This window comes from Corvus moneduloides, chromosome 5 (genome assembly GCF_009650955.1).
Source record: "Corvus moneduloides isolate bCorMon1 chromosome 5, bCorMon1.pri, whole genome shotgun sequence".
Lineage (NCBI taxonomy): Eukaryota > Metazoa > Chordata > Aves > Passeriformes > Corvidae > Corvus > Corvus moneduloides.
The window spans coordinates 74,212,243-74,238,936 of NC_045480.1; the positions used below are offsets into that span (position 1 = coordinate 74,212,243).

Consider the following 26,694-nt stretch of genomic DNA (forward strand, 5'->3'; position numbering starts at 1 on the left):
GAGCTGGTGCTCCAGTGACACCTCGGAATGTGTCATGCGTCCATGGAAAATGGAGGAAAAGTAAGAGGGAGCCGATTGTGTTTGAACCTGGCATCCGCTGAGCTCAGTGCTTCCACCTGTGCCGCCTCAGCACCCTGAGGAGCAGTGCAGGACCTCACCTATGTCCTGGCACACGTGCCCTGTGTTGGCTCTCGGTCTGGCACTGGGCTGGAGACTGCACAGAGGTTTAGTCAGGGGCTTCAGCTCAGCCAAGGGCTCGCTGGTTGGGCTCTGTGGGTCAGACGTCCCCAGCCCAGGGCCAGTGCCACCCAAGCTGTGGTTCTGCAGCGGCAGGGCATCGCTGCGGGCACTGAGTGGTTCCGGGTGCATGGCTGATGCTCTGCATGGCATGAGCAGCATCCCTGTGGTGTTCAAAGGGTCCTCCCTGGCTGTGGGCAGTCGGGACCCCTGGGTGCGGCTGTGGCAGCTTTCCTGGCCACACTGTGCACGGGAAGGTGGGCTGCCTCTGGAAGCCAGTACCGTGGGTCACCATGGTGCTGGAAAACGGAGGTCTGAGCTGTGCAGATGATGGGGAGGCTACGGGGGAGGAGAAGACGGAAATAATGACTGAAACTTAGATAATAATTTTATTTATAGTCTAATGTGCAGACATGGCTGTTGCTGATGAGGCTACCAGTGACATAAATAAACTCAAGCAGAAGATGTAAGCGAGTGGATAAATGTAAAGGCATCTTTGGGCAGTGCCACGGATTTGGACATGGACCAAGAGAATTATTTCTGTCCCTTGTGATTCCAATGAAGAGCACAAAGGAGATAATTAGCCCAGGATGCTCCGCATTGCTCTTTCCATCTTGCGCACATTCATGCCCACCAAATGTGAAATGTTCGCCTTTTCCCCTCCGACGTGACGGTTGTTGAACTTATTTTTAGTGTCATTTGATAAGCCTCCCTGCTCGCAGAGAGACATCCCACTGACCCAGCCACTGGTCATTGTCTATACCAGTTCCCATCAAAGCGGGCGCGCTTTGTCAGGTTTCGACTCGAATATCCATTCTGCCTCTGAAGTACAGTATCGAAAGTGACTGGATCATTTGAGCCTTTTTCTTCAGCTGCTCCCTCCTTCCTCCCCCACAGTGTTTCCGCTCACGCTAACATAATTTGGCATCGTCGACGTGACACGACACTGGTTTTTCTAAAAAATTATAATACATACATTGTCGATGTTTGGTGATGGCCGGCACTCCCGTAAATTTAATTTCCGAATTGATGGAAAGAGGTCTTTCCCACTGCGGAATCGTACCCAACGCTTGGCGCCCCCTCCGCCACTGAGGAATGCACATACAGTAATAGGTCATTCAATGTCAAAAGGCATAAAAAAGATGAGCAAAATCTTCACAGGCTGCTGCTTGCTGTTGCCTTTAATTATATTAATTAAACTTTGAAATTCTCATGCAAAGAGAGTTGCTGGCTTGTGACGCTGAAGAGCCCTTGGAGATTTGCGGGGGGAAAAACCCTGAGATACCAGCTTAGTGGCTACTGCTTTTTTTAATCTAAAAAAAAAATAATACACAAGCCTACAACTGCTAGGTATGTTTATAGATGATGATGTTTCATGCGCTACTGAACTGTGAATGCAGGAAAGGGGAAAAAACCACCAGCCACAGTGTCAAGGTCTTGAAGCATCAGTCCCTCCAACTCGGCTCGAGATCTCTGCTTACAGGCTGTCTTCCCGCGGAATAACGCTCTAGTAATTCCTTCCTGTCCCGGGTGCATAATGAAAGAAAGGTGTCTTCAAAAACTAAAGGGCAAAGTCTTGCTCGCTACCGATACCTCGAGGCATCCTGTCTACATTTTGTCATGCGTGTGCACTTTTCAGTGTTAGAGTGACAAGATTTCCAGTCAGAAGGCTCCCGTAAGGCACAACGGAGGGAGCTGGCGAGGGTTGGGGATCTGACATGGCTCTGAGGCACTCGGCTCTGCGCCTGCTTAGCCTGGTGGGAATTGTTATCCTGTGCCCATGGCGAGTAGTCCCTGTGTAAATACCACGTGCCTCCGCCGCAGCTGAGGAACGCTGCGTCTCCACTAAAAGCACATTGCATCCTGAGAATCTGTAGTCCTTAAAAAACAGCAAATAACAAAAATAGAAAAGCATTCTCATCTTTGGTGGCCGTGCGGTCCCTTTGGTGGTGCACGGAGCCAGGGACACGTGGCAGTGCTGCTCTCCGGGGCATGGGCAAAGCACCAGTGCGCGGTTGGAACGCGGGCTTCCGGAGCAGGGATGCAGGAACCTGCGGAGCTTGGGCTGGACGATGGTCCAAGAGATGCAAGGAAGGGCTCGGTTCTCTCAGCTGGGTAGGACAGTGGCAATGTGGCTGTCTCTCCTCCTGGTATCTGCTTCTCCTCCTCTACTGAGAGGGAACTCGGGTGAAGTTGATACAGCGGCCCTGAGGGAAGAGAGAAGCTGTTACTGGTGGAGTAACACGCAGGCAGAGGTTGCTGGATGCTAGGAGGCTGTAATTGAAATTCAGATGTTTGGGAAAATAACAAACCCATGAAAAAACCTTTTAAGAATTAATGGAAATTATCCAGAGTGAGGCACCACATTTGCCTTACAAATGCAGGCTCTAGGCAAGCGCGAGGACACGGACGACACGTTCTGACACTCCCAGGCCTTCTGTGAGCATAATTCACAAACTCTGGGAAGCTGCAGTGAGCAAACCCAAACCCATCTGACCGTGGGAAGGGAAGAGCATGGGGAAGGCAGATCCTGCTCCCAGATCCCCCCTAAGCCAGGTCCTCATGCAGTGAGCACGTATAGATGTGACTGTTAGCTAGCAGAGCTGCTGCTGATCTGAAACTGCATTTTATTAGCAAGAACCCCACCTCTGCATCTACAAACTCTGTATTTAGGGTCTGTAAATTGCTGTGCGCAGAAGGAAAAGGGGTTTCTCATGATGCCATATCCAAATGGACACCATTCACCCTCCATAAAGGGGCACAGGTGGAATCCTGACAGCTTTCGATGCAGCAGAATGAAACAAATCCAACAGTGAAATCTTAAACCTTTTTTATACGCTTGGAGCTCATTTAAATGCCTAAACTCCCACAGGGTCATGGGGCATTAGAGTAGAGTGTGCTGCCTCAAAGCAGCTCTCTGGCACAGCAGCGATTCCTTCCCTTTGGTCACAGGCATCTGTCAAGGACGGTGCCACGCGAACAGTGCTGGATTTGGAGCAGGCAGCACTGCTTCTGCTCTGAATCCTTATTTCTGCTTTAAGAGATGCACTGCTGGAGGGAAATTACTGCTTCCTGCTCAAACCTGGGAGATTATGGAATTGCCAAATGAAATTTGGGCTGGATTTCATATTCCTGTCATTCATTTAATTTGATCTTCAGTTTTTCTGGGTATCAAGGAGGGTGATGGCAGAGAGTTATCTGGCATGACTCAAGCAGGTCTTGGCTGGCATGAGAAGGGCAGTGTTCTCATCAAGGGGTTTCCTAATGTTTCAGTTCTGTCAGCTGTGTAAGAAATATAAAACCGGTGAAAAGGTGGGGACAGGAACTGTAGGAACTTCTGGCTGCCACCATCTGTATTATACATGTAGAAGAGATGCAGAGAGATAAATCATGGAATCCTTTAGGCTGGAAAAGCTCTTCAAGCTTTTTTTCACCCAGTCCAATCATTCCTCCAGCACTGCCAAGGCCACCACCATGTCCCCAAGTGCCACATCCACATGCCTTTTCCTGCCAGGATGAGTGGTTCCAGGCGGAGCAGGGTGAGAGGAGAACCTTAAGCAAGCACTGCCTGTTCTGGTTCCCCACTCATGCCCCACATCTCTGCCCCCAACCTCCTTATTCCATGACTCACGGCGAAGAGAAGAGAGAAAGAAGTTGTGTGGTCAGGCAGGTTGCCCATGTCACTGGCAGGGAAAACACCCTGAGCTGGGGAATCTCAGAACCCTAAGATATACCAGCTCTCCAAACACTCTCAGCATCAGACAGTAACAGGTAATAACAAATACACTGTCAGTTTAAGTGGGAAATTCAACCATTTGCATTCTAGATAGGCAAACTGAGGCAGGCAGAAAATAAAAGGCTTGTTGTTCACTTGTTAGGGGTTTATCACTTCAGATCAATATGAGCTGCAGGTTTTCATTACTAGAAACTCAGTGATGTGACCAACAAGCACTTTCTCCTGCAAACTGGTGTGGAGAAAAAGAGGCGGACTCACGTAAGTCCTTCCTCGAAAGGCATCCAAAGCCTCCCATGCAGTGATATCTGTGTCATCACTGAGACCAGCTTTTAGAAACAGAATATTAAATTTTTCTTCTGATTAATCTGACCTTTACAGAACGAACTATTTACTTAAGTAGAAGCACTGTTTACCAAACATTAGTCTCACCAGTCTGGTTTTGGCCTTCCCAATTAAAACATGCGTTCTCCATGTAACCAATTCCACCAATGCATTCCCATCCTGGTGGCATTGCCAGGATACCCCAGTGTGGGGAGTAACTGTTACACTCGTGCCCCTGTGCTCAATTAAACCATCAATCCAACCAATTTGAGTTCTGACGTACCATGCCTTGTAAATCACTGGTTCATAAACCTTAACAATACCAACATGTAGTGAGTATGAAATTGCACTAAATTAGTGGTTTAGCACTACAGTAATTAAAAAATGAGTTATGCATGCATTCCGTGATCTTTGTAGGGAATATGGGAGCTGTCTCTACGCACCAGATCCAGTAGGGAAAACCCCACCCTTCATGCTCACAGACGCACCAGAGGTACTGTGGGGGAAGAATGTGGCAGGCAACAAAAAAGAGGAAAGAGATCTATAGCAAGGGGGGTTTACCTAAGAAGGAATTATTTTATATTACATCAAAGCCATTTATCCAGTTGTTGAATTTCTTTCTGAATCTAAGTTACAGGGCAAGGTGGAAATTCTCAGAGGGCACAGGATCTCAGGGACTGGGTGCTCGCTCACACCAAACCCCAGGTTAGAGCCTCACCTGGCAATGCCCGAAACAAGGCACCAAGAGGGGCCTGCAGGGGCAACAGTGAGTCTCTCTCCAAGCCCATACGGCTCTGTGGCCCGTGCTGAGGGCAAGGGGGGAAGAGACATCCCTTTGGGACAGTGTCCACCCTGGGCCTGGAGCTTGGCTGTTGATGGTGGCCAGCCATGTGTGACGAGCACTTTGGGCTGTCTGTGTGAGCAGACACATGCTGCTGTCCCACAATCCCAGTGGAATTCTGGGCTCCGGCAGGGGCAGGAGAACACGGCAAGGGCTCCTCTGGAGCCCCTTCAGTGTTCATCAGGAATTCAGGAAGGGCAGGTGAAGCAGGCTGGATCTGGGATGGGATGTGACCACACTGAGCCTCCAGGCTGAGCTGCTCCACCTGGTCTAAGGTGCTTGTCCTTGTGTATGACTGGATTCCTTTAGCATGGCCAAGTAGCTGTATCCGTGGGAAGTTTCCCTGGGCACTGCTGATGTGTTCAGCATCCGGCTGAGGACTAAGAACAACTGCTTTTCCCAGAGCAGCACCTGGCAGTGTTCTGCCGGGACAGTTGTTGCCCCGTATGATACCCAATGTCCCAAGAGCTTGGCTTCTCCTGGCCTGGGAGGACTGAGATCCCCACTGCCCATTGCTGAGACTCATGTGCTCCTACCTTGGCTGCAGTGTCCCATGAAGAACACATGCCCTTTTGGGATTTGGCATTGATCCTGCACTCCATGATCAGTGCCTGCAGAGCCGTGAGAAAGGAGAGGGCTTCAGAATAATGCCCCTCCTGAGACATGAATTGAACACTGTCATTTCTGTTGCCCCATTGTCACAGCACTACCAAAGCATCTTCCATCCCTCATGGGCGCATCCCTGCGAGCCCAAGCCTGCGTCCCCGGGAAGCGGTCTGCTCCCAACAGCTCCCCAGGGCAGCCTGCCCAGGCTGCTGCTGCACTTTGGGTCAGCAGGCAAGAACCTGCTTTACCTGATTCTGTTTGTTCTCACATGCACCCTGCACTTTGCCTCTCTGTAAGGATCAAAGTTGAGGGCAGTGTGTTCTTCCCTGTAGCCCTTGCACAAACAGACAGGACTGTGTACACCTTTTCCTCTTTGTTAATGCACGGCAACAGGCCATTTCCTGCTTTCCACACCTCTTCAGAATCATTGCCTCCCCATCTGCTGCTCACTGGGATAACAAATGTGCTCTGGACCTACACACTCATGTGCAATGGTGACAATAAAAGGGAATTCTGAGGGAGTAAAGCTGGGAGCGATTCAAACTGGGCACTGAGGTGCCAGTGCCTGGCAGCACCTGCCTCAGAGTCCTGTTTCCTTGCTGAATTGATCCTGGCACTTCCTCTGGGCAGTGGGAGCGGAACCAGAGCGCCTGTGCGGGGCCAAACCCCACTGTCTGACAAGACCCTCAGTGACCTCCCCATTCCAGAGGAGGCAGAAGCAGCATTACCTAGAGCCTGTGTCCCCTGGCCCGTCTGGGCACTAAAATTCCTCTGGCATTAAATTTGACCGCTCTTTCCCTGGCTCCACTGCCTGGGATGTATTTTAGGTACAATACTCACTCACCCCATAAATACCCACTGACAAGTGTACATCGGAAGGGAAGTTTATTATTTTTTAAAGATCGCTCTTTACTGTGGAGAAGGGCTGCTAACCCACCCCATCCTGTGCAGCTCTGAACAGCTCTCAGGAACTGGAGCTGGCATCTCTCTCCCACTTGCTCGTTGTCCCTCACAATGTGGTAATCCCTCATCCCGGAACCCCGGGACGCTCGGGGCGTTGTGGGCGTTTGAAACTGGCTTCCCACCCTGCTGACACGAAGCTGAGTGCTGTGCTGCTGGGCTCTGAGTGCTCAGACCTCCCTTCTGCCCAGGTGTGCTGCTACCAGCACGTTTGTCTGATGTCAGGCAAACCCATTGCCGGTTCCCCCTCTCACCTGTGGCAGAGCCCACATGCTGCCATTCTGCAGGTGGCACCTGGAGAGGTGCCGGTGCACAGCCCTGAGCCATGACATGGGAGTAGGGCTTTAACCCCTGGAGAGCTGCCTCACGGCACTACCTGCTGCTGGAAGGACCACTTGTCACACAGTTCATCAGCAATAATTCCTTAGAAGATGCTCCTGAACTGGTGTTACGGCTGCAGGCACCGGAATTGTTCCTGGGGCCACCTGAGGCAGCTTTTCCCCAGAATTCCTGAATTGCTGGCTGAAACACCCCTGACAGAGCTGAGGTGAGATCTGAGAACACCGCAGGGTGGGCTCAAAGACCTCCTGAAGTGACTTCCTAAAGTAACACACCACCATGAAGAGAAACAAACTACAATGGAACAGTGCTATTTGAGCCCTAACAAGAATTTGGTTTTTCACTTTTACAAATTTTGCCAGCAGCTTCAGTGGAAAGGCATGTTAATTTGTGTATTTTCCTCAGATTTATGTAATGTAACCTCCTTAGCATGTGTGCGTGAACCACACGATCTTTCCCAGCAATCCTACAGTCCTGGAGGTCAGCTTCCAAAGGTCACGGGGTCTGGGGTCCAGGAGCTGGTGTCACAAGGGAACCCAAAAAAAGGTTGCTGTGAGGAGAAGGTGCCAGCACAGTTACAGGTGCCTCACAGCCACCTTCCACCCCTTGGACCTGCTTTAGATGTGGGCAGTAAAGGGCAGGAAGACAGGAGTAAGTTGTTTTAAAAGATAGTTCCTGTCTTTCGCACCTGATAAATGCTGTATTTTGGAGCACAGGCCGAGAAACCAAACCTGCCAGGGAGAGGTTCCAAAGAGGTCGTTTAAAGATGCTCGGTTGGAAGATTTTTTTTTTTTTTTTCGGTGCCTGTGATTTAGATGTGTGTTTGGAGCAAACACTGAGGAGAGGAGGGCATGTTTATGTGTGAAATGCTGCTGTTGGAACCCGGGGTGGCTCATGCCCACTTCGTACCCGCAGCGCAGATGGAACTGCACATACCTGCTGCTGCCCTGGGAGCCAGGGGTATTTGCCGAGGTATCTTTAGTGGGCTGGCAGCTTTGAGGAAATGCCAGCTCTTCACCCACGAGCAGCACTTACTTGGGTACTGGGCATATGGACAAGTCAGCACACCTGCTCTGTCTTGCAAGTGCATGTCACCAGGGGTGTACCCCTGTGGGACCTGGGTCCAGGGGCTCTGCAGCCCCCTGTGCTCTGTGGCACCCAGGGAGAGCCACCTGCACTCCACCTGTGTCCTGGTGCCCTGCACCCCATCGTGGACAAGGCGGAATAGAGATGGCACAGGGCTGTGGGCAGGCAGGGAACGGGCAGGAGTGGGTGCTGGGCTGGCGTTGAGCACTGGCCATCCTGCCCTGATGGGTTTGGGTAGTGAAGAAGGGAGGGATTTCGTTCCTTCGCCAAGTTTTCTGTGACTGCTGTATTCAGCAGTTCTCCAAATAAACTCCTGCCTTGACCGAGAGTGGTTGTGACAAGCTGCCTGTCCTGCGAGCTGGCCTTCCAGGGCTGGGAGGAGGGAGTGTCGAGCTGCTGAGCCGGCCGGTGAGCCTTGGGGGAGGATAAAACTGGCTGCGTCTGTAGCATCTGCTTCAAAAGGAGGTTGTGGCAAATATTTTATTCAGCAGAGCTGGAGGTCTCCTGTCTCTAGAGGGCAGGAGTTTGTTGTTTTCCTCATGCAAGGCAAGCATTGCTTATGCAAAAGGAAAGGATGTGGAAATGGCCTGGAGAGCCCCTGTTTTTCCAGCAGGGATCCTCTGGAGCGAGGGCCCTGGCTCGCTCCCCCTGACCCTTGGCAGTGAGCCTCCCTCGCTCCCAGCGTGCTGCCTCCCTGGAAGTACCTCCCTGGCCTGGCAAGGTCTGACCCGTTCCTGAAGGACATGCTCTTGGTTCTGCTGTGGGCGCCTGCCAATGGAGGGCTCTTCTCCTTCAGCTCTCCTTAGTCCTTGGAAGGCCGAGTGAGGCCATTCCACTGCCAGAGGGAAGGTGCTCTGTGTCCTGGCGCTGGCCCAGTGCACACCTTGCCCGCTCACGCCGCTCACGCATGGACACTCAGCCGCTCAGGCACGTGCTGCCAAAACCAGGACACATCTCCTGCCATCTCCACAGTGACATACAGAGCTGTCCCTGGGACAGCTCCCTCTCCTCCCATGGGACACTGGGGGGTTGGGTTGTGATTCTTGCTTCCAGGTGAAGCTCTGAGAGTCACACATGCAGCACTGCAGCACAGGGGAAAAATGGAAGTGAGGTTTTGTCTGAGACATGTCTCTGCTCTTTGAGCTCTTCCCAAAACTTCTGGGATGAATCCCTGCTATGAGTGGGGATCCCATTTATGTTATGGGGGGTCTCTACACAGACTGACACCAGGCCTAATCTCTAGTGCCAGTTTCCTCATGTCAGCATCCTAAACAACTTTGTGAGTTTGCGACATCTTTTTTAGGAAGAAAAGAAAGATAATATGCTACTATAGAGGCATCACGCTTCAAGTCTCGTAGAATCAATAATCAGCCCGCTGAAACCATAAATTAGCAAATCCTACTGCTGTGGGGCCTTTTTTATTTATAAGGACAAAGAATATCCAAAATATGGAGTTCCTAGGGATGGCACCTCTAAAGCACAAGTTAAACATTCCCATCATTCTTCCTTCTTCCCATCTGTGCAGCCACTGTGAGAAAAACACAATTTATCCTTCTCTGAAATCAGGCGTAGCAACAGATAAACCAGAACTGTCAGAAGACCCGTTCTCCTCAAACTCCACTGCTCCTCTATTATGACCTCAACTTGGGCCTCTCCTAACATCCCTTTCCTTTAGGAATACTTCCCAGTGTCCTTTTCCTGATCAATGCTTTAACCTGGGCCTTTCTGAAGAGACACTCTCCTCTTCAGATGGCTCAGAGATTTAAGACCCACCTGCTCTACAGCTTTAGGTGCGTAAGTCACCCAGGGTCATGTTCTGAGCCTGTATTGGAGCAATGGCACAGCATTCAGACCCCAGCCCAAATCCTGGCCTGTGGATTATCCAGCATCTGACTGGCTTTCTGACAATGGCTTGTAACAAGAGAAGGCAGCCCAGTTCTGTGGTATTCAGGACACTATGGAAATAATTTTAAGCTAGTTATCATACAATTACTATGACCAAAATATCCACTTTAGAAATTCTGTGGGAAGATGTCAACCTATTTGAAGTAGTAGGCAGGGTTTAAGTGGGGGCTCTTAGGAGGAAGACTGGCAAGGCTGCGGCAGGAGGGTGCAGCTTCCTGGGGTTGTGCCCACTTGGCTGGGGCTGGCTCTGGCTCTGGAGACAGGAAGGGAGAGCCCAGCAGGACCCTCGTTCTGCACACACACACTGCACGTGGCAGCCCTCTAGATGCCACTGTGACCCAGCTGTCCCAGCTGGTGACAATTCAGTGCTGCTGACAGCAAGCACATGACCAGGAAGGACACGGGTGCCAGGCTGTTCCCCACCCCTCCACCACATCAGCTTCCCTGGTACCACAAGAGTAAGCTCTTCTTCCTGCAGACAAGCCCCCCAGCACATTGTTAGGCTTCGGCTGGCATGCCAAAGGGATTAGTAATTCAAACTTCTCAGATATTTAGGCATCCCACTCCCCAGCAGCATTCTCTGATTTTGTACTGCCAAGGCATTTGCTACGACTCCCCTGCACGTGCCAGTGTCACTAAGTTACTGGCTCTGTTAATTTTTAGGCTCTGCTTCTGCTCCTGTGTGCCTTGTTGAAAATCAGGAACAGTTTCTTTAAAGGCAGCTGCATAATGGCACTGGGATGTGAAGGGTCCCTGGACTGCGCAGTGACAAGGGTGCGGTCCGTCAGGGGCTCCTTCCGGGCCCCCCCAGCTGGCCCGTCACACACAGTGCTGGCAGCCGCCAGGATGGGTGCACTGGGCTGTCCTCTCTCCCTGCCTTCGGAATGCGGCCTGGGGCTGGAGGCTGTATTCTCTGAGATGTTTCTCCTCACTAGAAGCCACTGCTACAGGCGTGCCTATGGAGGTGCCCCTGTTCTCCAGCAGTCAGGACAGGTCTCCTGGGGGAACATGGTCAGGTTGCATTTCCTCCCTTCCCTGTGCATTTTTCTTGAATGTCCGTTTCCAACAACTACTGGAAAAAGGGATTTGGTGGGGTTTTTGGGAGAGCTCCAAGTGCTGAGGAGGGACAGGGTATTTATGGCATTTACTCCGTTGCTGTGCAGATCCCCTGAATCCCAGCTGCTCTGTGCTGTGTTTCCTCTGAGGAGCTCTCCCAAAACCCACAGGAATCAGTGCAGACTGCTGAGTCTGTTCTGGTTTTCAGTTCCCACCTTTGCCTTTCTCCCTTTTTTCCTTCGCTCAGTTTAATTTGTATAATGAGTGAGGGCTTTGGAGGGGCTTTGTTACACATAAACCCAGAGATGGTGGCATTAAGTGCATTTGCTAAATTAATAAAGAAATCTGCTCGTTTGCTGTAGGGTTCTGTTGTTGATTTGGGAACAGTGAGCTCTTGCAAATCTCAGCTTTCACCTTGCCAATCCCCGTATCCCTCTAAGTGCACTGCAGTTCCTTGGAACCTGTTGGGGGTTGGTGCTGGCATCCCTTCACTAGATCGCATTTATGCATTAGTGCCATCTGTGCCTGCTGCACCTTCTGTGAGCCAGCCCGGCCAAGTGACTGGCAGTTATCTGGGACTGCACACAGAAGGAGAGGGAAGAGAAAGGGGGGAAGGAGGAAGTCAGTAAGGATGGCACCTGGGGCTTCTTGTGTGCCGGTGGGTCTGGGGAGCACAGACCTGCACTGGAGGTCCCTCCCTGCCACTGCCGAGTCCTTCCTGCGGCTTTCTCTCTGAATAAGAGAAGTAAATACCTGTCTCATGGCATTCAAACCAGTTCTCCCCGTCCTTGTGTTCTGGAGGAGAGACAAAGTGCCGGGACTTGAGAAAAGAAGCCGCTGCGGTCGGGGGACAGTGCTGGGTTTTGCACTGTGCGGTGTTTCCCTCAGGGCAGGGCTGGGCCCGAGCGGTGCCGTGGTTCTGTGAGCACTGGGGGCAGGAGGGAATGCAGGGGCGGCCATGCTGGTTTATCTATTGGCCGTCTGTTCAGGGTCTCTGCTGGTAAAAAAATCTCGTGCGTGAAACGACCTGTCAGGAGTTCTCCCCATCAATAACGGGACAGGAGGGCGTTTGCTGCTGTTCCTGTGCCAGGAGCTGAACTGCTCCCAGCACCCGGGTCCATGTGGATGGAGTCTGGGTGCATAAGAGATCATGAACTCCCAGCTGAAAGTTCAGATTGATTTGTCCTACACAGGCAGGTACAAAGTATAAGAGCAGATAGAGATACAAATGGAAGAGTTCTTACACTAAATGTAACTGTCTGCTAAGAATTTAGAAGTGAATTATCTGGCTTAGAAATTAATTAAATCATTGCAGCGTCAGTCTGTCCAGAAAAATAAGGTGCCTTACCCAGCCTACCTTACATCAGGGAAGGAGCACACGAGCTCCTGGCAGGGGGGCTGAGCAGCCTCCCGAGCTGAGCAGCCTTTCTGACAAAGCTGCAGAGTCACACCTTCCTCTCAAAGCAAGACTCACCTGTGTGTGTGCCTGGACACTGCCCACAGTGAGGGAACTCTCCTTCTCCTAACTAGGTTTATAAATATTAACGTATAATAAGTGCATCTTTCTGACTTTGTTCTGAATGACCACTTTCACACTGTGGAGTCTTTTCCACTTAGAATAAGATACTTGGAATTCAAGATTTGCTTTTTCTTTCTTTCCATATGTTCTGTGTTAAACATATGCTATACTTTATATTTAAAAACTAGCAGCAGACTGAAAAAAAATTGCCCACACTGCACCACAAAAATATGTTTGCTTCATTATCCAAAGCTTCTGGGTTTCTGTAGTTTTTTTTTACCAGGCAGGAGGAAGCACCCTCGAGGGCACTCTCAGAATGGGAGATAACTCAGAGGAGCTGTAGAGAGAGGGAACATCTGGTTCTCACTAAAGCACGGATAAGGCTGGCCAGACCTTAGAGCTGTACACAGCCTGGTTGAGGTGGTGATGGAGTTGTCAGCTTTGGAATTAAGGAAGGAAGCTCCTCCATTTCATTCAGGAATTGGCCTTGAGTACTTGGGTAACACTTGAGCCGGCATCTCCTGAAAAGCTGCACAGATGCAAAAGGAAAAGGAGCAGCGTATGCCGCGTGTGTAGGTCCCTGCCCAGCGCCCTCCCCTCCCGCGTGGGCTGACCCAGAGCTTGCTCCTGGGCATGGAAGTGCAGATGGCTTGGCTGGGGGGGCACACACCTGGGCACAGCACAGGGCCAGGCCAGGATGGGCATCCATCCAGCAGCACTGAAACACCAAGGAACACACTCCCCACTGTTTCATACCTGCCTGGCCTGGAAGGCTGGCTGGGGGCCTGGGGGATGGCACTGCCAGGGACAGTGTGCTCGGAGGCATGCCCAGAGCCTGGGGCAAGGCTGGGGGCTACTCCCAGAGCCCAGCCTGAGCCCTGGCTGCACTGGGCCACAAGGAAGGGCACAGTCAGATCTTCCCAAAGGAGCTGTGCATCCTCCAGAGGACCCTGACCCAGCTGGCAGGTGTGTGGGCACAGCACAACCCCTACAGTGTCATTGGGAGCCTTGTGCTGAGCTAGCTCCTACCTCCTGCCTGAGCAGACACTTGGGAATGCCAGCAGGAGGAAGACACTAGAGTTCCAAGGGATTTGACAAAAATTTGAATTATCCCACCTAGAGAGTTTCAAGTTGCCTGAGGGATCGGATTGGTTTGATTGGTCAAAGGAAAGGAACAGCCCCCCCCCCCGCCGAAATCCCTATGTGAGAGCTGGGAAATGGCTCGCAGTGGTGAAAAGGAGGTAAGGTGTAGGAATGCCATGATAAATGGTGAATTTGGGAAAGGTGGCGGGGTTTGTCACTGCTATTACAAAACCCAATTAAGCGTGGTTGCCGTGGCAACGCCATGTTTGTTGTACACAGAACTGAGCCATGGGCTGCCCAGCGCCCTGTTCCCCCTCGGGTCTGGGGCCTTTCCAAGACTGTTGGACTCAGAGTCTGGGAGGCAGGAGGCAGTGCCCTGGCACCCTCCTGCTAGGTATGGATATTTTAAACTTTATGAAATCACTGGTAATTTAGACCTTGTCTCTGGAATTACCTGGTAAATGACCACAGCAGCATTCAGAAGTAAAAAGCAATGAGGTGTGCATAATTACCTTCCGAAGCTGCAGCCACACACAGACTGAAACCTGAATTTAATTACAACATGGGTAGATCGGTGCCTTTTCTACATCCTTTCACTGATGAGGATGTCAGCTCTTTGGAGTTGAAAGCATAACAGAACCAAAGCCTGCACTGGGCAAATTAGAAACTTCTAAATAAAAATTCTCTGGCAGAAATGAAACATAGGTTCAATTATTGTAATTAGTTGCATATTTCAAATTACATTTTCAAACAGGTGTAGTTAAATGAATAAAAATAGCTTTGTGAACTGTCCTCAAATGGCTTACATGCATTTAACTGCAGTAAGTGAAGGGCTGATTGAGGCTAAATGATTTCTAAAATTTTTAAATGACCCAGGCATGTTGTAAGGGGCCTTGTATCAGTTGTAATAAAGTTTAATCCAGCTGGTCTGTCCTTTGCCCATGCAAGGGCTTACTGACATAAATGGCCCTTTTAAGCCCACTTTGCCCGTGTAAAACCCCCTGGTTCTAATTACACCTTTGCATGAACCAGGCCAGGTGAATTATATCTGCCAAACAAGTACACAAATTCAAGTCCTTTTTTCCTGGACTGATCCTGGGGCTCAATTCACACGGGAAGGTGCACAAAGTCCAGCAGTGTCATGTAACACTCCATTAGAACATGTGAAATGTAAAGATACTGGGAAATACAGTTAGGAAATACACTTGTAAAATCTAGCCAAACAATCAGAAAAAAAATTCAAAAATTCAACAAACCAAAATCCAAAAACCAAATCCCAGCAGGAGCAGTTGGAATGTGGTCAGTCTCTACACTGAATCCAGTCTGATTCCAGAGCAGTGTCTTTCTAAAGTAAAGGCTGTTCCTGCAGTGCTGCAGCCCCGCTACCACAGCATTATAAATTAATGCTGAAGATGCCAAAAGGTCCCTTAAGTAGAAAATGTCAACATGCAAATGTTGAGCAGGAGATTCACAGGAGCGCTGAGAGTTTCCAGGTCCCCCTGGGATGGCCCCTGCCCCATGAAGCCCTGGGAAAGCCTGAGCCCCCGGCCCTGCCACAGCAGCTTTGCTGGTGGAAGCACATTCTCCCACAGACGGGGGGAACTGTTGGAATGGCCACTTCCCTGCCATGGGCCCCGTGGGGCAGTGTGTGGAAAAAAATCTTCCACCCTGTAGAGGAGCACACAAACTCAGCCAGGGCCTCTCCACAAAGAGCCAGCTTGTGCTTGTGCAAAGCTGCAGCCTTTGGAGAGGCTGGCTGCGGAGAAAGGAACAGGTAACACGGAAAGAGAAGCACACAAAAATCCCTTTGCTGCTTAAAGTGAGGGATTTACGCTTCATTGATGGCAGCATTTGGTAAGTTAGGAGAGCTTAGTACGAACCTCTAATTTGCTCAAGGCAGAGCCTGTGATCTGTGTACAGTTTGCTGTAGGTGGAACACGAGCAGGACAGACAAGCGATGCTTCTCCATGAAGTGTTCCAAGGCCTGTGGATGTGGCACCTGGGGACGTGGGTTAGTGGTGGCCTTGGCAGTGCTGGGGGAGTGCCAGACTTGATGATCTCAGAGGGTTTTCAACGTGACTGCACCAAAAACTCACTGCTGTAATGGGTCGTTTCCTGGTGTCTTATTAAAGTGAGGACTGTAAACTTGGGTGTGAAATGATACCAGGAAACACTCAAGGAAAATATTTCTGTGGAAGACTGAGGTTTCCTGTACCACAGCACTGTCTGTGCTGTGCTACCTGTCCTGCCCTGTGGTACCTCTTTGGGAAGACATTCTCACCACGGCTTCATTAATACAACTACAGAGCAGAAAAAGTGTTGCTGCTCTTTATCTTTTTCTTTCTCCTTCCCCAAGACAAGTGATTTGGCTGTTCCTAATTAAAATGAAGAAAAAAGTAGCATAAGCCTAATTAAGATTTTAATTCAGTTAGAGCCTATAGGAATAAATCACTGCAGACTTGGTAGTGACAATCAGAAAATACAGTGCCTGTTCCTCCTCTGTCGCAGAGATGGTAACAAAGGATGGGGAATCCTGAGGAGACAGGGGATACAAGACCTTACAAGTGCAGGTGTGTCTCTAACCCAGGTAATAATCCTGTGTTTGCACCTACACTGGCCCAAAGCGCAGTGAAACTGGCTTTCCCAACTATAGGTTCAACTCCTGACTCTGGTGCTAACGAGGACCAGAACTGTTAGATTTTTTGGTGGGATTTTGGGACATGGACCCGTCTTTGGAAGCATAGGTGAGAAACTGCAAAATATGTGAAACGTTGCATTTTTCCTAAGCAAAATAATGGCTTTCCTTAGGATTTAGTACTGGTGGTGAGCACAAGAATGAAACACAAACACCTCTCAGCCGATGGCGGGACCATGGCAGGTGGGATGGAAATGGATAGAAATGAGGCCCAGGCAGCCTCTCCTCCTGAATCCGTGGAGAAATCCTGGGTTTACTGTGTTCACAGAATAAAGCTAATGAAGATTCCCTGATGTAGACAAAGTTCCTTTGCGTAGCACCTCAGACTGTACAAATTACATGCATTTTAAAACTAAAAACTGCAGTAATTTTAGCAGTTCTACGATTTTATAATGTTGGAATGTATCTTCGCTCCTTGGCTAGCAAATTCTCTCCAGCAAGTCTTATGCTCAGACTTTAAGCATAAGTTTTCAATTCCAAATGAGGAATTCCTTCAAATTCCTCCAAAGGAATTACCAGCACGTTATCAAGGAGAAGGGACTGCTGGTTTTACAAAACTAAGAATAAAGAAAATGCATCATAGGATGTTGAACAGGCACAGGACAAGTGCACTTCATTTTTCCTGACTGGGAACTGGGCTCCTCCCTCAGTTGTTCTCAGCTAAGTACGAAAGTCCAGGTTAAAAACTTTTGGCACAGGTAAACAGACCTGAAGCTAATGGTGGCACCTCACCTGTGCAGGAAACAGCAGAGGCTAAAGCTGTTCCCCCACTGCCCAGCCTCAGCTCCCAGGTCACGCACTCCCTACTCTCACATGGGCCCTGCCAATGGGAGCAGTGGCTGAACAGTCTGGCCCCCCGTGGCGTTGACAACACTCCCAGATGAGACATTTTCATATGGAAAATGCTATCCCTGAACAGTGACAGCATCATTTTCCTTTGGAAATTTTGTATTTTCCTTTGGAATCAGCCTCGCTGCAGTTTCAGTCACACACTGTCATCTGAATTACGGATCCCACTTGGCTGGGTGTTCCCCTCTTTGTCTTGCTGAAAGGACAAAAAAGAAACCGCAGCAAAAAGAGGCAGAAGTAACACATCCGTGCTGTGGCCTGTCCCCTCCATCACTGTCACCCCCGTGTGGGCAGGAGGAGGGACCCAAGCGCGGGCTGTGCCGGGCAGACTCCCGTCTGAGCGCCATGAACGCTTTTGCCCCTTGCAGGACGCTTCCCAGAGGCGCGCCATCCCAGTACCTCGCTGGGCCAGGTTGGGCCCCGGCCGGCTCCCGAGGCCGTGAGGCCATTGTAGCAAAGTGCACAATTGCATTTTCAACATAATTAGGTGCCTAATTGTGCGCCTGGGCCTGGCTACTGTATTTGCACGTGGACCTAATGATGATTTATCGAGGAGCTCTCTGGCCACACCTCACTCTCCAGCCTGGCAGAGGCATCCAGAAGGGTGAGAGGTGAGGCTGAGTGCTGGCTTCTCCCCAGCTTTTATTTTAAACTGAACACCTGTTTTTCTTGGGGTTTTTAAACCATTGAAGCAATGGGACAACTCCAACCAGCAGTGTCACTGGGAGACGAGTGCACTGCTGCACTAACAGCTGGGAAAAAGAGAAATTCCAGGGAAAAGGCCGGGGCTAGGTTAATAAAAGAAATTTGCATGCAAGGTGTCCAAACAGTGCTGATGTTGAACTTGTCCAGTGGTGTGATGTCAGGCAGTAAGAACCTGTACCAGCCAAGGTCAAAAGGGATCTTCTTTTAAGACAGAGAAATTCTCAGTGTCCTCTCTCAGGATTATCCAGCTGCCTTTTAACTCAGAACTGCCTGAACTGCAACACTGGAGTTCTCAGGGCCAGCTCAGCTGCGCAGCCACGCAGTTGGACACTTAATAGACACAGCACTGTGAAAATGTCTATTATTTCCCTTCAGTGAAACACTTTTTAACTACAGCATCCAATCACTCTTTATGGCGTATGATGTCAAAAACACTTACTGCACAAGCAGAGATCTGTGTTTCTTTTGCCACAGACAATAAATCTTTAGTGTCTTCTCTTGCCATGCATCACTCCACTTGCTCTCAGGAGGCACCATACGCCTCTCTTTTCCTCTGCCTCTTCTAGCAAGGTCACTTTCCAGTGATGAAACAACTTTTCCAGAAGGTATAGTGTTCAATAATTAATACCTACTGATAATAGCTTCCCAAAGCAGCGCTTTAAAGCTCTAATGCTCATCACAGACTTGGAGTGGGAAGAACCCTTAAAATAGATCTGAGTAGCACATCTGAAAATATCAGCCTCAGGAAGCTGGGGTGCGCGTGACCGAACTTATGCCATGGATACACACAGACCTGTAGCCCTAGTGCCAAAGGAAGCCCAGCCCTTCCTCTCGCACCAGGCAGCATGGCTGTGCTGCAGGTGTGAGCAGGTCAGGTCACCCTCGTGCACGTGCTCTGGGTGTCATCTCCTGAACAGGCACATCTCCTGCTGCTCCTGCACCCGCACCCGCGGGTTCTGCAGGAACAGGGTCCCCAGTGGGAGGGTGCTCGGCAAAGTGCCCAGCCGCAGGTGCTGAGGGCTCTGCGGGTGCTCAGACCATGAGTCACAGGTGTGGGACAGACTCTGATCATGGAGCACCGTTTCTTGCCGCTGTTGCAGAGTTTTCTCCTCCCACCCACCTCATTGCCACCAAACTGGCCTTTCCAGACTGTCTCCAGTGACAACAGTCTTTGACAAAAGCACAGAAAACGCTGTCCCTGAGCATGCACTGGTCATACCAGGGGATCAGTAGTGTCAGTGTTTCTCCTGGCTGACAGCTGGTGCCACGCGACATAGGGCACGTGGCTCAGCCCGAACGCAGGAGGTGAAGCAGTTATTCATAAAACTGCTCTTCAGAGCCATCTCAAGAAAAAAGCCCACTGTGCCACGATTTTCTACCTAAGCAGTGCGGTCTGTGGTAAATGCGGTTGGGTTTGTGGAGCTCAGTCTAGGCTGGCGTAAGATCTGACTTGGCTTGGCTTTTGTCTATGTACGAGGCGAAATCTCTGCGCCTTAAGCTCCGCAACAAATAAGAATGTATTGACGGGAGAAAACCTGTTTTATGTTGCACTTCATTGGCACCAAATGCCCATGTCACTGTTTTTATAGTTTGACTCTCCCATGTTCATCCCCTAGAAATGCACTGTGAACCCCTTTACCTGGATCAGCGGCTCTCTGCTCCCATGTGGTGCTCAAAGGGGCATCTCTCCTTCCCCCTTCTGGCCATGGGTTTGTTTCCTTACTTGGGGCTCACATCACCTCTGCACATGTGCCTCGGTTCCCCATGTCCCTTGGGAGAGCCCCACTGCTTTGCCCAGAGGACACGCTGCATTTAGGGATGTATGGCCATGGCCCAATGGGAAGGCACATCCTCCCTGCTGCTGGGAGGACACAGCACACTGCGTTACTCCTGACTTCTTTGAGCCAAAACCTAATATTACTCTCCTTCCTCTAAGCAGAGCATTTATGGGTTTATAAATCAGGACGGACTGACATCAAACATGCCCTGAGTGTGCCTCAGAGCATTCACAGAGTGCCAGCTGGGCATGTGGCTGGCTTGGAAGGAAAGGGCCTTAATTACATTCAGCGTAGGAAAAATAAATTTAAGGAGAATTCCCACAGTTCTAACGCACAGATTCCTAGGTACAATGGAAAAGTTATATCCATTATATTCTCCTAATCCTTCGTATGCCTTTCCTTTCTGTTGTTGATATCAGAGGGAAAAACCTTACTGAGCTGCCACAATCATGGAGCTGATTGGCCCCAATGACCTGTAACCACCTGCTGGGGCATGGCCATGTCACCAGAGGGGACCAATGGCTGTTCCAGCATGGGAGCAGGTGGGCCGGGAGCGGAATTCCCATCACTGCCCTGGCCGCTTCACTGGGCAGCCTGTCTGGAGATGTTGACATGTCTTTTAGTAAAGGCATGACAGCAAGTGGCCTGCGACCGCTGTGGCTGGGAGATACTCCAGGTTTAAGACAGGCACCCAGAGCTCCCCAAGGGGGCAAACAGAGCCGGTAACAGGGCAGCAAGGCAGCCCTGGGAGGCAGGGTGGCAGCCCTGCGATGAGGAGGTGCCCTCAGACATCCTCTCTGTCTCTCCTGGGTGAGCAGGGGGGCCTCAGTGGCAGTACTCAGAGTTTCTGGGGCATTCCCTAATGCAGGGGTGCTCGGCTAGGCTGGGAACATCCTTCCCAGAATGGAGCAATATCCTCAGAGCCCTTAGGCTCTGCTCCGAATGTTCAGCTCTAAATAATCCATTTTCTTTTGGATCATAATATGCTTATTCTGCTCATTATTTTACAGATTTTCCAGATTTTATCAGGTTCTATGTTTTACTATAATGTAAAATAAAATATCATCCATCTATTTGGGTACAGAAAGATATGAAACATGCTACGAGCTCCTGTGTGCTTTGCACCTTCACTTCCCCTCTGCTCACACAGGCACAGTTTGCATCCAGAAAGGGAACTTCTATTTCTAAATAGAAAGTAAAGAACTCCTGTTGTTTCATTTTAAAAACATGATAATGACCTCCAAGAAAATCTGATCTTTTTTCATTGGATCAAAGTGTTTTACGCTGCAGCCTGTGGCCTGCTGGACTAAGTAATAAAGACAGGGCAAGGCTGTGGGAGAAAACTGCAGACAGAAAGGTGTCTGAGAAACAACCATTACCTAGGAAGGAGCAGTACTGAGCCCCAGAGCACCTGCGAAGCTGCAGCAAGGAAGCGCTATCCTAGGAAGGCTGTCACCCACCCCCAAGGTTGTGTTCACGGCCAGAGGGTTGTGTCACCCATCCTGAGGCTGCACACCAGGGACACTGCTCTTCTTCCCTGGTCACCTGTCTGGCACGGCCTGGAGCCCGGCAGGAGCTGAGCCCACCTGAACTGCAGCGGTTGATCTCATGTAGCATTTGCCCACCGGTTTCTAGAAGCTACAGAATTCTTTTCAGAGTGACTGGGAGGGGATAGACCTGTGTGCACCCACAAACCCTTTATGACAGGAAGCAGCACCAGTAACTATTGCTGTGAGCTGCATTAACTTCCTTGGAGCCTGTGTTTAAATTGCAGGAGGCTGTGACACCGCCAGCCCACAGGTCAATGGTCAGGAAACGTTATAGCTGAGGAACACCTGGCCAGTTTAAAATGCAAACAACTGAAGTGTACAGGGGTTTCTGCTAATGCTTTATGGATCCGTAGTTCAGAATGGACTTAAACATGCAAAAACTGATTTCAGAACAAAAGTAATTTTGAATTATGGGAATACAGTAATAAGATCAGAGGCAATAAATATAATTTTGGATCACTTTTCTTCTCTCTCTCTCCCCCCGTCTGCCTCTCCCATGCAGCAGTCACATCCCGCAGCATGTGTGCTGTGGTTCTCCCCAACTTTTGAAGGGCCGTGGGGGAACAGCTCCCTCCCCCTGCCTTCTTTCGGAAAATATTGTGCATGAAAGGATTAACACGTGCCAATGCTTGCAGGCTTTAGAGCCCCCAGTTGTGTCGGGTCGGGCCTGGGTGGGCACATCTGAGCCTCCTCTGAACTCCAGTAGCTGCAGTTTACCACACGTTTATAACAACTCACCCTGGGTGAGTGAATGAGCTCGGGCTGCCACAGCTACAGCAGGTGACACCATGCACAGAAACTCACTTTCTAAAAACAGCTTTTCCAAGGTGTTTTCATATGCCTTTGTTGGTGGTTAGAGAAGCAGAGCCCAGTGAAGTGAGAGGGAAACCAGCCTAGTTCTGTTCACCTCATTCTGTCACTGCCTCCCATCTCAGAGCCTCTCTGGCTCTGGTCAGTTATTTCCAACATCACCCGACTCTGTTATATCAAGTATTTGTGCTGATCTCCTCCAAATGGCAGTGAAACCACAACCTGGACCTTTAAAAACATGCCGTGTCACTGTGGAAGAACACTGGGACCTCTCTCTTAAATCTGCCAAACCAAGAATGCCATTTGAACTCTAATCTAGATAAATGGTACATAAAATTGATCTGGATTAATACGCATATCAACATAAACAGAGGTATGCGTGTTCATCATGTGGGAATGTAACCTTTGTGCAAGGTGTTTTTTCATTTCCATCCACTTTTGCTGAGGAGGGTATAAATGCAAATGCTTCCTCGGCGCTCCGTGTGCGTTACCCGTGCGAGCAGCTCCCATACAGCGATGTATGTATGTGTAAATTGTGTGAATGTAAATATAGATAGGCCATATGTCCCCAAAGTCCCAAAAGAGCATCTGATGTTGATATGTAGACAGTGTGTTAAGGACCTTCCTAATTAATAAGCCAGATTAAAAACCTCTTGGCAATCAATTAAGATTAATGACAGAAGTCATTCTGTCTCCCCCTCCACCCGCGTCTCGGGCTGTGAAAACCCTGGGTTGGGAAACTTTAATCCTGTTATCTGCTGCCTCCTTCATCTGCAAAGCCTGAAGATTAGCTCAGCGGCCATTCCCGAATCCCGGCCAGCCGCTCGGACAGCTGCCCTGCGCCGCCAGATCACAAGGGAGGAATAATCTGGGCAGGGGAACAGGCCTGGTGCATCACTATACTGCAGCTCACTCCATGAGAAAGGTTCGTGAGGATGAGGAAAACAAATGTGTTTGTTGCTTGGGAATCCTGCACAGCAAAACACTCGGTGATTACCAGCCCCTGCCCTGCCCATGGAAAGTTTTCCTTTGGCTTGGCTTAGGGGGCCGCACTGCTCGTGTGCTGGCAGGGAAGCTATGGGACAGCTGTGGCACATCCATGCTCCCCCCAGCACCGACATTCTTTTCTCCATGACCATCATCCCGTGCCCCATGGCCTTGGAACTGGCAGGCAAGGCAGGTTGGTTTCTTCCTGCTCTCTCATTCCTACCAATATTCACAGAGGGATGAGTCCCAAAGGCTCGTTTAAGAGAGCAGCAGACTCATCTGCACCAAGGGAGGCAGCGCCAAGAACTGCTGCCTACGTAGTTGGAAAAATATCCCTGTTTCTCCTGACACCAGCACAACATCCTCTCTTCAGCAAGATGATCCCTCCCACTTCCACTGACTGACAGCAAATCCAACTGCCAGGAGAGCCACTCTAGTTGGGATGGGCAGCCAGCCAGACCCTCCTGAGAGCAGCCCAGGTTACGGGGCAAAGTGGTGACTCCAGTGACCTGGAGCTTCCTTCTGGAGGGAGCACTGCTATCCACATCTTTCACATGCAGAATGTATTACTTTTGTATTATGCAGAGATGCTCCAAAGTAACAGTTTATACAGATGTTTGTGTTAGCTCTGCAGCCATTATTAGAAAAGACCTTTAAAGCAGGTAAATACTAATAGGCTTAAAATTAAAAACAAGTACAAGTGTCTTCCTTTTTAAAAGGCTGGTTTGTACATGGAAGTACAAGCTGGAAGCATTCTACAGTTCTCCTCTGTTCTGATTCTTCTAGAATGAGGTACAATCTTTCTTCTACCGTTGACTCCTATTTGCATCCTGATAGGACAAAGTCTTCACTACAAGTGCCACAGGCTATTTGTGGACTTAAAGATGTTTGTGTGCGTAAACGCACACAGGATCAGAGCCTTAGCCATCATCACACTGCCACAAGCTCAGACAAAGAATCCAAACTCCTGATGATCACCTCTTGGTGCTAAACTATGACTTGGAAAACAAACACAAGGATTTAGAGGAAAAAAACAGGCCCCTGAGGCTGGCGCTGTGCCCCCGTGCCAGGCTGTATTCCTGGGCAGCCCCAGACTCTTGGGAAAAGAAGTTCAGTACCGACCCTCAGACACTGAACTGGCTTATCAGAGTAGCCCAAACTGCAGTGGCTCGGTCTTCTTTGCCCCTTTAATAAAAAAAAGGAAGGAAGTCTAGCTAGGAGCACAGACACAGGGTAATGCATCATTTATAAATTACCTTGTTAGTGCAGAAAACACCACATGGCTCTGCAGCCGAAATCTCCTGCTGCGGACTTGCTCTGTTTGATGGGAGCCCTTCAAAAGCGCTCGTGGCTTAATGGAGGCTGTTTGTGGGGCCCTCGATCTGTACCTGCTGTCCTCGTCCCTCACTGGGAGCATGGCGCAGCTGCCGCGGCGTGCAGCTGTCTCTGAAGTGGCTGCATGTCCTCGGCCCCCAGCACAGCCAGACCACGTTGGATCTCTGGATTTGTGCCTGAGGCGAGCTGGGGAGCAGCTGTGTCCAAGCCGTGCTACCTTTAGTGTTGCAGCCCCCAGGCCCCATGTGCCCTGGCCTGCCCCACACTCCCGCGGCCGCCACACAGCTGTGCCCGCAGCCTGCTCGGTGTGCCCACACCTGGGCGCTGCCCGTCTCCCGCAGCCGCGGCTCCCGAGGCTCGAGCCGCCCTGGCAGCCTCCCGATACGGCCCTCACACTGCCTGCCACACGGCACAGCCGGGACAGCGCGGTGCACGGACAGCTCGCTCTGCTTTGATACTTCATGCTTAAATTTCAACTGCCTGGTCAAGGACTCAAATTCAGCACTGAATTCTTCTACGAATAGAACTGGCAAGTTCTTAAACAGTAAAAGAAAGATGGTGAAATAGAAGACTCCATGGCTGCTGTTTCCAAGGCAAGTGTGTGTGTGTGTGTGTGTGTGTGTCTCCCCATGCACACACGTGCACTGACACACACGCAGGGGCCCACCATGGCATCCCCACCCAGCATGTTAGGAACAAGGAAAAAGATACCCTTTTTTCCCCAAGACAGCAAACACCACACAGAAATGTCACTCTGCCGTGACACAGGTCACATCTGACCCCACCATTCACTTAGGCACAGATATCACTCCTTTTTTCTTGAGCCACTGCTCTGTTTTTCACAAGTCAAGGTGCTGACCAGTGTTGCTCCTGTCAGGCCCAGAGAAGGCAGGTGTCTGACTGCACAATGGCTCAGCAAAGCCTACGCCAAGGGCAATCCTTCCAGTAACTCCCTGCCTTAGTCAGGGCCTGACTGACACTTTCTTAGCCCTTTAAGGCACTACTTCTATGTTCCTGTTTATATTGAATTTACCTGTTAAACTGTATTGTGCCATGTATTTTGTGTGTAGATTTGCTGTTGTTATTGCTGCTCCATGTCACATGCATCATTCCTGCAAAGAGTGACTAACCTGCCACGGTAACAATGCTAACACCCGTATCCAGCTGTGTTCTCCACCTGCAGCACAGCACTTGGCCATTCTGCTGCTTCCAACACTGGTCTTACCTTAGTCTCACCTTTTCGTCCTTTTGAACAGCACCCAACTTCATCCCAGGCAATTCCCATTACCTCCCATTCTACCACATGTAACCTCCTCTTAAGCCCTCTCATCCTTCTATGTGGCCTTCATGTTGTATGGTGCATAGACAGTGTTCTGCACAGCAGTGCTCTGTGGTATGTGAGACTGTGACCTGCTGCCATCCTATTTAAAGGAAAGCATTTGCTCCTGTGGCTCTTCCCAAGTGCCACAGACAGGAAGCTGAGTGGTCCCAGGGGATAAGTGCTGATATTCGAAGTGATACTTTCCTGAGGAGCAGCAATCAAAAGGACCCTATCTGGTTTCAATATCAGGGGTGCAAACAGCAGCTCTGTGTCCTCATCAGAGCAGCGTTTGATGGAGAGGCCCCTTTTTCAGTGGCCGCATGTGTTCCAGGAGAAAGGATGGTCTGAGAAACGCATTTCCTCACCTGTTTGTTCTGTGAAAGGTGCCTTTGGTGTGGAAGTGCAAAGCTCTGGGAAGCAACTTGCATGGACATTATTGCCAGCCTCTGCTCTTACGAACAGCTGCATCTGAGAGTGATTTGTGTGCCCGTGACAGAGTTTACCCTACATGAGGCTGTGTTCCTGTTCTCCACCTGAGCACACACCACATCCAGCGCCCCTCCCTCTGCCTTCCAGAGCCCCTTGTTGGCACCGTGTCTCCAGGCCAGTGCCATCCCCCTTTCGCCGCACGGATTCCCCGATGCGTCACCCTTCCCACTGTGCTCTCTGCCCCCCACACCAGAGCTGCCGGGCTGGCCATGCCCCAGCCCCTCGCCGGCCGCGCGCCGCACACCCACCTGGTCTCCTTGCTGGGGCCGCATCAGCGAGACTCTGTCATACTGGCGCCGCAGCAGCGCCCACAGCGCGTCCAGCCGGCCCTGCGGGGACACAGCGGCTCAGTCAGGGGGCAGCACACCCCACCCGCACGGGGGCTGCCAGGGGCATCCCAGGGACATGGAGCGCCACAACGGAGCACCACTTCTCTGGAGCCAAGCAAGCAGAGCTAAGCCTGGGCTGTTTTCCCCACAGCCACTG

At 50.5% G+C, this 26,694-nt stretch overlaps 1 protein-coding gene and 1 long non-coding RNA gene across 5 annotated transcripts in view; one reads left to right on the forward strand and one right to left on the reverse strand.

The window, feature by feature from the left end:
- Positions 1-26,694, forward strand: part of LOC116444007 — a 219,130-nt gene that overhangs the window by 188,324 nt on the left and 4,112 nt on the right. The gene's annotated exons all lie outside the window — the stretch shown is intronic.
- ANTXR2 (ANTXR cell adhesion molecule 2) overlaps positions 608-26,694 on the reverse strand; it is a 79,509-nt gene continuing 53,422 nt past the window's right edge. The window contains exons 16-18 of one of the 2 annotated variants that reach the window (XM_032109026.1): positions 26,457-26,537; positions 5,672-5,746; positions 608-2,444 (exon numbers count right to left, since the gene is read on the reverse strand). In XM_032109026.1, the coding sequence (XP_031964917.1) occupies positions 2,406-2,444; positions 5,672-5,746; positions 26,457-26,537 (195 nt within the window). In that variant the 3' untranslated portion in view covers positions 608-2,405. The remainder of the gene's footprint in view (positions 2,445-5,671; positions 5,747-26,456; positions 26,538-26,694) is intronic. The other variant, XM_032109027.1, reaches the window with a different exon arrangement.